The sequence below is a fragment of the Macrobrachium rosenbergii genome, chromosome 58 (genome assembly GCF_040412425.1).
Source record: "Macrobrachium rosenbergii isolate ZJJX-2024 chromosome 58, ASM4041242v1, whole genome shotgun sequence".
In the NCBI taxonomy this organism is placed as follows: Eukaryota; Metazoa; Arthropoda; class Malacostraca; order Decapoda; family Palaemonidae; genus Macrobrachium; species Macrobrachium rosenbergii.
Window position 1 is genome coordinate 15222889 of NC_089798.1, and position 11513 is coordinate 15234401.

The 11513-nt window shown below is 39.4% G+C and overlaps 2 protein-coding genes across 2 annotated transcripts; both read right to left on the bottom strand.

The window, feature by feature from the left end:
• Nucleotides 1-2185: 2185 nt before the first annotated feature.
• On the bottom strand, nt 2186-2950 carry LOC136837268 (uncharacterized). The gene has a single exon (XM_067102006.1). It carries the CDS (start codon nt 2948-2950, stop codon nt 2186-2188), a length of 765 nt encoding a protein of 254 aa, XP_066958107.1.
• Nucleotides 2951-3227: 277 nt separating this feature from the next.
• Nucleotides 3228-7375, bottom strand: LOC136837269 (uncharacterized). Its single transcript, XM_067102007.1, has 7 exons — nt 6262-7375; nt 6013-6112; nt 5704-5842; nt 5013-5579; nt 4739-4871; nt 4223-4357; nt 3228-3673 (listed from the first exon to the last, which is right to left on the bottom strand). Exons 1-7 carry the CDS (start codon nt 7373-7375, stop codon nt 3228-3230), a joined length of 2634 nt encoding a protein of 877 aa, XP_066958108.1.
• Between the last annotated feature and the right edge of the window lie 4138 nt (nt 7376-11513).

Genomic DNA, 11513 nt, shown 5'->3' on the forward strand with positions numbered 1-11513 from the left:
ATGATATCTTTACTTTCTGGGACCTGGGGACACCTAGTTTCGAGTCAGAAATTTAAAACAGAATGACGGAAAACTCCCGTTCTAGATGGTCTAAGAAAAAAACATGCATTTTAATAAAATGATGTGATTTATTTACAAACAGTAAAAAAGAGGCTATTCCTCAGAGGACGATATTGGTATGGATGAGACGATCCGCCAACACCTAACGCAACTGGCATTTTCATTAATAGAGCAAATAAAATATACTACAACTCACAACAGACGTTTAGATTTCAACAACGTCATAATCACATGTATATCTGAGCAAATCTAATAATCCTTTCATTTTCCATTAAAATTTCACAAATCCGTATACTAACATTGCCCGGAGTTTTGAGTCTAGTAATTGTCATACTTGGAAGGATTAGTTTCGCAAAGAATAACAGAGCACAAAACTAAATTCGTCGGAGAGTTCGGGAATTTTAACCGTTTAAAAGAACAAACCCATCAATCATCGTATTTTTCCGTACAAAAGAAAGATTTGCTATCATTTCTTTAATGTCTAAGGTTTACCTTTTTTCGGTTGACTTACTGTACAGTATTTATAGAGAATAAAACTTTTGACCAATCTTATGATTATGTATTGTTGCATACAAAAGTGCAGTTTGAATTTCTTAATTTTTTGACCGACCTTTCACCGTTTTTAATTAGTCTTGGAAAAAACACTTAATAAAATGATGTGATTATTTACAAGCAGAGAAAGAGGCTGGTCCGACTATTGGTATGATGAGACGAGCGCGGGCTTTTTCAAGAGAGTAACGAGGCCAACTCCGTTTAGCTCTACGTCATAATCACATGTATATCTGGAATTAGCGAGAAAGTTAAAATTTCACAAATCCTTAACATTGCCTTTTGAGTCTGCACATACTTGGAAGGATTAGTTTTGTGCGGTTTACTAAATTCGTATACTAACCGTTTAAAAGAACAAACCCATCAATCATCGTATTTTTCCCTGTATTTGATTTCTTTAATGCTAAGTTTACCTTTTTCGGTTGACTTAGGAATAAAACTTTTTTTTTATTGTTGCAATGCTTGCTTTAATTAGTTGCTTTTGTAGCAAAAATTTGGGGTTAAGCTAGCTAACTTCGAATTTACTTTTCTTTAACTTGAAGGGGAATGATTAGGAACAAGGGAATGTAAGTAAAATTCCGGAATGTAATCATTTTATCAGTTATATCCTAATTTCCTAACCAAGCATGACTAAAATAATTCAAGAGGGAATTTCCTAGATAGAAGAATAAAGGAGAGGGGTTAAGATAGATATTAAGTAATTTTAAGACAAGAAAATTTTTTTTGTTTTGTTTTACCATGAATTCAGACTTTATTGAAATAACTAATAAACTTACTTTATTCACTTCTTAGAACAACTGTAATTGATGAAAACTTACTATTCATTGTTACAGTAATATAGAAAGATCCACAAGTACTAATCTTTTACTACTTTCTTTATTCAAGTTGGCAATCATATTTTAGTGGTGAATTTGGGGCCTCTGGCCCCTCATCGTGAGACATAATCTCCTCAAATACTCAACTTTCTCACAGGAGAGAGGGAAACGCGTGCTTCCTTGATATCTTTATTTTCTCTCACAAAAAATTCAAAATTCAAACAGCTTGGGGAGAACGTAACAGGTTCCACAGTTCTTTTTTATAATTCCCAGTTCACTCAAAAATTCACAATAACGGTACAAACAAGATACAAAACACAATTGGTACATCAATTTACAACTTCAATATAAAAATAGCAAGAAACTGAAAAGAAAGGGCATAAATACGACTAGCACAGGGTGTGGGTGTCAAGGCACAGGGAAAGGGTAACTTCCCAAGGCGTCACCCTAATAAAAGGCAAAACAATAATTGTTTTGCAACACAAACACATATATACCTGATTAAACACACTCCACAATTGTCATATAAGTAAAGTTTAGCAATACTCAGAAAATCTACTTAAATTTCCACATATTGATACAATGTAAACAAATAGGGAGCGTTCTTTTAGACGCTAAACGTACATTTTAACAAACGTAAACACAAGATCGAGAGCATTCTTTTGGACAAAAAACATACATTTAACATCTTCCCCACCATAGGAGTGTGTCAACACTCCTATCATCATAAGAACCTCCACTACAATCTCATAACCTGAAAATTACAAGTCAAGTTTAACAGGTACTTTAATAGATCTCCCCCTTCGGGTTTTACCTACAGTAGACTCAGTGATTGATTCAACTGGGTCCATGGGATCCCCTACAACTGGATTTTCCTTTATTATTTCATCAGGGGAATTACAAACACTTTCCTCACTGATATCTGAAATCTCTAAATTGTATAGGTTTTGAACAGGTCTAGTTACAAATCCACGTTTAGTTTTAACCTTGGCACTTCTCACCATTCCATCCTTTCCAGGGTACAACTCAGTAATAACTCCAAGTGGCCACAGCAGCCTAGGCACTCTTTCTTCCTTTACTATTACAACAGAACCCCTTGTTAAATTACAATTAGCTTTGAACCCCTTTACCATGCAAGGCAGGTTTCTAAGGTACTCGGATTGCCAGATGTTCCAGAATTTCTCCAACTGACTCAGACGCACAGCCTCTCTCACACACAAATCCTTTGAGGTCACACCTGAGGCAGAGTCATCTGCCAGTTCCACCTGAAAACCTGCTGAACGACCAATAAGAAAATGAGATGGAGTAAGGGGATTAGCAACATCAGGTTCTTCACCTACAAATGTCAAGGGTCTAGAGTTGATACATGCCTCCACCTCATGAAGAGTGGTTTCTAATTCACTCCTAGACAATGTCTTAGTGCCCAATGTCTTTCTCAACGCAACCTTCACTGATCTAATGAGGCGTTCCCACCAGCCTCCCCACCAAGGCGCATTAGGTACAATAAACTTCCATTGGGGGGCCATGGGGCCATAATGTTGCTTCAACAGGTTGGAGGCACCCAAAAGGTTTTAGCATTGTCAGAGTAGAACACAGAAGGTACACCACGTCTAGCCAGTAAACCGACGAATTGCCAAATTGCAATCAGTAACCGAGAGAGACTCAGTAAGCTCTAGGTGGACAGCTCTGACAACAGCACAAGTAAAAAGAAGAATATACAACTTCTTGGAGGGGAAATCAACACAAATTAAGGGACCAGCAAAGTCTAGACCTGTAACAGTGAAAGGAGGGCAGATTTAACTCTTAACTCAGGAAGGGAGCCACCGGCTGGGAACAGGCCTTGGCTTCACATCTACGACAAGCGACACATTCTCTGCAAACCCTCTTAGCAATCTGACAAAGACGAATGATCCAATAATTGTTTCGCAGAGTGGAAACAAGCACAGCAACACCAGCATGTTTAAGCAATCCATGCTGGAAACAAACCAACAACAAAGCAATGTAAGTACCAGGGACAATGATAGGGTGCTTACTCTCAAAACTCAATTCGGCATTCTCTAAGCACCCCTTTATTCTCAGCAACCCTTCCTTATCTAGACAAGGATCAAGTTTGACCAAAGGGGACCCCTTAGGGAGGGGTTGAGACAAAGCCAGAGAATTTATTTCTTTTGCAAAGGCCTCTCTTTGAGCACAGTAGAGCAGTTTGACCTTGGCTTTCATCAATTCTCCATAAGTCAAGGGATCACCAGCTTTAGGGATGAAGCTTTACAATTACCAACAAATCTTAACACCCAACCTACTATATTGAGTGCCTTGGAAAGGAGCTCCATCGGAAAACTCAAACAAGGGCTGATCAGACTCAACAGCAACACAAACAGTGTCTGTTTCACATTGCTCTTCTCGTGGGAATCCCTCTCTCGCATCTTCCTTAAGTAGGAGAGATGAGGTGTGGAGCCAAGAAGGACCCACTAACCAAACATCAGACTGTGTGAGTTGCTCCGCATAAACACCTCTCGATATCAGGTCTGCGGGGTTGTCCTTTCCAGGACAATGTTGCCAACAAGATGGTGGAGTCAATCCTTGAATTTCCACAACTCTGTTGGCTACAAAGGTTTTCCATCTATTCGGTTCTCCTTTAATCCACGCTAGGGCAACAGTGGAATCAGTCCAACATCGAACTGAAACCTCCTGGACCAGCCGCAACGCAGACTTCACAAATACGACCAGTCTAGCACACAATAAGGCACCAAGTAATTCTAGCCTAGGGAGGGAAACTTTCTTTATAGGGGCTACCTTACCTCTAGCAGCAATCAATGTTACCTTGAAATTACCCTCTTCGGGCACTCTCACATACACACAAGCACCGTACCCCCTTTCCGATGCATCACCAAAGGCATGAAGTTCAATAGCAGGGAGATCTCTCCAGGACAATTCTGAAAATAATTAACGATTAATTCTCAATGATTCAAGTACAGAAAGTCCTACTACCCACAACTTAACTCTGCCTTGCATAGCCTCAGGTAATGGTTCATCCCAATCTAGACCTAATCTCCAGATTTCTTGAAATAGTATTTTTGCATGCATAACAAAGGGACATATGAACCCCAAGGGGTCAAAACATCGAGCAATTAGGCTTAACACATTTCTTTTAGTACAAACAATATCCCCAAAGGGATCTACATTCTCTACCTTAAATGTAAAACAGTCCGAGGAGGAATCCCATTGTAAGCCTAACACCTTTACACCTTCTACAATAGAATCATCTGTCATGGGCAAGGTTTTATAATTAGAAGTACACTTTGATAGGGACATACCAGCCTTCTTCAACATACCACAGGCTTCATCAAATCTTGCACAGGCCTCAGCAGGGCTATCAGCCCCAGAAAGCCAGTCATCAACATACAGATTCTCAAGCAATTCAGAAACCACCTCTGAGGGAGGGTATTTCTTTAAATGAAATTTCAAAGTGGCATTCAACAAAAAGGGACTACTCTTATTTCCAAAGGGTACTCTTACAAAACAGAAATGTTTTACAATATCCTTTTTCTTCAACAAAAACCTGTGAACATCACGGTCCTCCCTCCTCACCTTAATTTGAAGGAAAGCCCTTGTAATATCAGCAGTTAAGGCCACCTTCCATCTTCTAAACCTCAGTAGAACTTCTACTAAATCTGGGTTTAAGGAAGGACCACTTTCTAAACAGTCATTTAGGGACACACCATTACTGCCACGAGCTGACCCATCAAACACAGGCCTGATTTTGGTGGAGATACTCGCCTCCCGCACCACAGGTCTATGAGGCAAATAGAACACTGGGTACCCACCCTCCAACTGATGGGGTGGGATCTCTTCTATAATACCTTCCTTTTCATACTCTTCAAACACTGTATAATATTGTTCCTGCAGACCAGGGTCCCTATCTAACTTACGACTCAGATTATCCAATCTTCTCAAGGCATGGTGTTTGTTATCAAGTAACTTTAACTTTACAGACTCTGATTTCCAGGGAAGGGCCACCTCATAACGGCCTTCCTTGTAACTTACCAATTTCTCAAATTGCACCAGAATAGGGTCAGGCTTAATAGCGTCAGAACGTGGTTCCTGGGCTTGAATACCTACAGATTCTAATTCCCAAAAGTTACTCAAGCTATCTTCCTGAAAATTAGAAAATGTTAACAGTTGCACACCTACATCACAGTTATCTTTGGACCTAATTGAGGATCCAGACAAAACTCAACCAAAAACAGTCTCCTGGGCTACAAGCCCTTCATGACCACACAATTTTGTTAGGGAGCATCAGCTTCCAATACAAATCTAATCCAATCAACATATCCACCTGTATCTTTTGGTTGGATCCATACTCATCACCTAGGTTAAGATGCGCAAAAGGCTCTAAGCACTTAGGATCCACCTTGGTCCTACATAAAGGGGACAAATTACATTAATCTCAGCTACCTTAAAGCTATATTTGTGGTTATTAGCCCCTAAACTCATCACTTCATAAATGCTACACAAATCTGCCTTGGAGGCCTTACCTCCCCAAAGGCAGAAAATGATAATACTCAGAGGTCAGCCACTTGGGCCTGACCCTTTGACCAAGTCCTTGGAAATGTAGGATCGATCCGATCCTGTATCAAACATTACAGTTGCAGAGATTATACCCTGATAGCCTACAACCTTTATCTTTGCTGTTTGTAATACACAACACTGCTTAATAGCCCTAGCCCTTGACTCACAAGGAGCCACTCCCACATGTGTAACAGATTCACTCTCCCCCGCACCTTTTCTCCTTCAGGGTTTTCTCACTAGCTGTTACAGGGTTATCGCTCGGACTTACGACAAATAAGTGCGTGGTGATGGCCACCCTTGCACTTTGAACACCTGGCCCAGCAACCCCTTGCATAATGGCCAGGAGATAAACACTTAAGACACAGCTGCTTTCCACGAATGGCTTTTTCTCTTTCATGAAGAGAGAGCTTCACTATACCAAAACACTTATCACTAGGATGCAGCTTTCCACAGAATGCACACTGCTGCTTAGAGGCACTATCTTCTGATGAAGTTTGAAGGGCTGAGGCTGAACCCTGGATGAGCTTTTTCTGCCTTGTTTCCACGCCGGGATCCTCAGTCTTTCGATGGTTCAGCCCCTGAAGGGCCTCAGCCCTTTCTCGCCCCTCAACTTCTCGTTGTAGGAATTCCAGCAGCCCTTTAAGGTCTCCTTCCTCTTGCTGACTTCGAGACCACTCCAGTCTAATCTCGTGGGGGAGTAGGGACAAGATCATGGGCGCCAATACCAGCCCATATTGGTCCCCTCCTACCCCAAGAGCCTCCAAACTGCGAACATGGGCTATCACGTCGTCTTGCAACTTCCGCAACGCCAAGAGTTGATTGTCGTACTTCGATCTCCTTGACAACGCAAGCTGCATTAGGTCCTGAATGTGGGCGGAAATTATCTTGTTTGGTTTGGCATACCTCTCTTTTAACAGTTCACATGCTGATTTATAATTAGCTGCCGTCTGAGCCAGACCCTGTATAACTCTTCTCGCCTCGCCCTCCAACACAGAGCGCAGGTACATAAATTTGTTAACAGGAGGCATAGGCTTGTCATCAACAATAGCCTTAAACTGATCCCAGAACGGCATCCACTCAGTTATTTTCCCGCCAAATTTTAATAACTCAAGCCTAGGCAATTTCACACTATGTGCTTCACTACTAGGCTCACTTGCAGAAATTATACTGCCTTCAGTAGCCCTACTATTCAAGTTCACAAGTCTACCATTGCCTAACCTTTCTAAAACTTCTGCAGCAGCAATGCGTGTTTGGTCTACCTCACTGAGGAAATCGTCGGCTTCATAGACTAACCTTTTGACTTCTTCCGGATTTTCGATCAAGTCTTGCACCGCATCATCTAGTTCAACCCACTTAGACTTACGGTGGTCGAATTCGTCCATTAAGCTAGTTAACTCATGCCAGCTTGTTGGTTGGCCTTGCAGAACTCCACTTTAATTTTCATCAAAATGCAGCGGGAAAACAACGTTCAGCCATGTTTCAGCTCCGACTTTCTTCAATCTAAGACTTCTTGATATCAGTTTCATCAAAATGTCAGGAAATCCGGGAAAATCTTCGTCATTTTTCTTCTGATCCCAGGTTCTGGGCACCATGTAGCTCTATTTGTTTATTTGGGGCCTCTGGCCCTCATCGTGAGACATTATCTCCTCAATACTCAAACTTTCTCACAGGAGAGAAAACGGCTCTTCCTTCAATCTTTATTTCTCTCACAAAAATTCAAAATTCAAACAGCTTGGGGAGAACGTAACAGGTTCCACAGTTCTTTTTATAATTCCCATTTCAATCAAAAATTCACAATAACGATACAAACAAGATACAAAACACAATTGGTACATCAATTTACAACTTCAATATAAAAATAGCAAGAAACTGAAAAGAAAGGGCATAAATACGACTAGCACAGGGTGTGGGTGAACACAGGGAAAGGGTCACCCGTCACCTAATAAGGGGGCAAAACAATAATTGTTTTACAACACAAACACATATATACCTGATTAAACACACTCCACAATTGTCATATAAGTAAAGTTTAGCAATACTCAGAAAATCTACTTAAATTTCCACATATTGATACAATGTAAACAAATAGGGAGCGTTCTTTTAGACGCTAAACGTACATGTTTCAATTTATCTTATAAAGCCATGTTATTCGTGATAAGCATGTTTAACAAACGTAAACACAAGATCGAGAGCATTCTTTTGGACAAAAAACATACATTTAACAAGCGGGAAGTGTTTGTGACAGTAGCGCATTCAAAACCACGAACAGAAACAAAGTCTGCATTTTGAGAATTAGAATTTTAGTGGCCTCCCTCAGATCAGTGACAGTCAGACTCGGTTTCCAACACCCAGCAATAAGGGGATAAATAAAATAAAGAAACTAAACAATCTAAATTCATCTCCTAAAGCGATAATTCCTTGTCGCACATAAATAACTGTTTGAAGAAGAATTAATTAAGAATTGTTTAAAATTGTTCCCACGACAAGCAAGCAGAAGTCACAGACACCGTCGCTGTAGAGACTGACATGACGGCGGCAGACAATGGAGGTGGAATTTAGAGTCCAAGCTGAAACAAAAGAAGCCTCCCAGACACGTCTACCTTAGAACTGCAAGAAGGTAATCGAGAATATATATATATATATATATATATATATATATATATATATATATATATATATATATATATATATATATATATATGTGTGTGTGTGTATGTGTGTGTGTGTGTGTGTGTGTGTGTGTGTGTGTGTATGTATATATATGGAGTATATTTGTGTGCTTTTGCTTTGTGAGAGTTGGGCAGGATTTTGTGGTAAGTGAGAAGCGTTTGTTGTCTGTAGTACATTGCTGCATAAGTGCCGAAACAAACATTATCTTTTATATATGTGAGGAGGGTTTTAATCACACATTCTTATAAAAAAATTGGCTACTGCTGCTCTGGAACCTTATTACACAATTTCCATGGAAGGTAAGGAACCACACGAGACAGGTAGTCAAGGTCCTCCCTAGTGTAAGCTACCAGTAAAGTTAGACAGCAATGTATGCGTCGTTAAGATATATGATAGGAAGCACCTTAGGACTTGCGAAGCATTTAGAGAACCATTGTGGTCAGCACCACTCAGCCAACAGGAAGAATCACTATCCCCCAGGATGCTTTTCTGAGCTGGATGGATGACCACATCATAGGAAATGTGGACATTAATTTGTAAAGATTTATTCTGCAAACATTTTATTTTCCTTTATTGTGAGGGTTCATTTGTGTTTGATTTTGAGCTTCTTTTACGAGTATTTGTTTTTGTTTTGGGATGTCCTTTATTTTTTTCTTTTGGATGTCTTGTGTCATTATTTTAACTTTGCCTTGCCTGGTGGAAGCATGGTATAGTTATATTATTATTTTATGCTGAAACATTAATCCCATTAATGCCTTGTTATTTTTGCTATGTTATGCCTTCCAAAAGTATGGTGTTTTACATCACCATTTTATTTTTTTATTGTAAGATCTGTGTACTTAATGCCAAATTCTTGGGGGTTGCTGATGTAAGATATGTATGTACAATATCCAAAGCTGTCAAGGTTTTCCACAGTCACCGTGTAGTGTACACCTAGACAGTCAGCAGCAGCCTCTTTCCATAAATGTGTACAGATGTACAATAAATATCTTGCAGCCAATGGTCTTTATTGCAACCCTACATTTGTACTGTATTTGATATCAAGCAAGGGTGCTTAGGAAGCGCCATGATTTATCGTGAACTTTAAGACTGCAATGGGCAGGATCAGTGGAATGCCATGAGGCAAAGGGAGGTTAGATAAAAGAAGATTACCAGTGGACTGACTCAGAAGACCATGGAAAGACAACCCCCTGCAGAGTCTACTTGCAATTAACATTGACGATCAACATAGTGGTCAGATTGAGATACAAGACAAGCTAGTGTGGAGGGGTCAGGTCCAGTGCAATGGGTCACAATAAGGCTTAAAAGTCAACAAAATGAGTAACAGTATGTAAAGGAATCATGACACTTCAGTCATAAATCTAAGTAACAGAGAACTTCTGCCATATACCGCTTAATACAGAGAAAACGGGGAGTTGGGTAGTTCGGAAACAAGATAGGGATCCGGAAAACAAAATAAAGTACAAGGATCTAAATGTGAAACCAGGAGAGCACCAGACAGTTCCACTAAGAAGTAGTATGTAAAGAGGATGAGAAGTGTGAGAAAATGGAAGCGGGAATGGAGGTAAGCAAATGGCTAAAAAGTGGTTGCAGCTGGGACCGAAGGGACACTGCAGACACCCTTTCATAATTCGAGCACTGCACCATGCGAGTTGCACTGGCGGTATTCCCCTACTAGGGGAGTAATGTTGTTTAGTACCTTATATGTAAGGAAATATTGTCATCTGGAGTATTTATTTATCTCATTAATTTTTTAATAAGGTTTCAATATCAGTGTCTGAACAGGAAAGGATAGACAATAAGAACTAATCAGTTGTAAAGTTAAGGATGCTAACAAGGAAAGCCAATATCACTTGATATATTTATAATAGAATAGTTTAGAATAGTTTTTTATAGAGCTCTTGAACTCACATAATAACATGAAATTCAGATGTTAGAGAATTTTAAATGTCTCAAGTAAATGATACCTGTGTCTGTTGCCTCAAATTGGGTGATTTTCAAACATACAACTAAAATTCAATTATATAAGGCCTTTTTAGGATACAGCTGCAGAGCTTGCAAATGTTTCCAAATTACAAGTTTCAATGGGGCGAAAGAGAGAACTACTTTCACTGCCAAGTAACAATGATAACAGTTCCTTGATGTTATTCATTTCTTAAAGACTAACAACTTGACCGTGAATGAAATAAGAACATTATTAAAACTGTTATTTCATGCTGGAGCTATTCATTTCACTCCTTACAGTGTGACAGATAAAATATGTCTACAAACTTCTGACAACATTTAATTTTGGCCTCTAGTTTAATATAAAAATTAATGGCTGAGTTCATAAACCAACAGAACAACATAAGCTCTGCAAGCAGAAAAGATTAGGTAATAAGCAATAGTTTGCAAAATCTTACGTATGGGTGTTAAGATCATTTAGGCTTCTTGTACTGGCAAATTAGAGCTGGAAGATTTGAAATATTTTTATAATCAAAACTGTTGCAAGAGTTGTACCAATCAGTTATAATGACCCAAGAATATACTGAATAAGCTTTTACATGCATTATTATGAAATGACACTGACTTTTTTCATGAAAACTAGAAAAATAACTATGTCAGCATGGTGAAACATTTTTCATTCTATAACTATCTCGGGTCTCAAATACATGTGCGTCATCTGCGGGGGGAACTGGGGATACATATCCCACCACTTTTTATTCCGGGTGGGGACAACATATCGATTGTCCCTCCCCCCACCTTTTTCCTCCAAGTTTCATATAACAGATGCTGGAAATGAGGCTATTAATAATATTATAAAATATATATACTCAACACAAACAAGTATAAAATATTAAAATAGTAAAG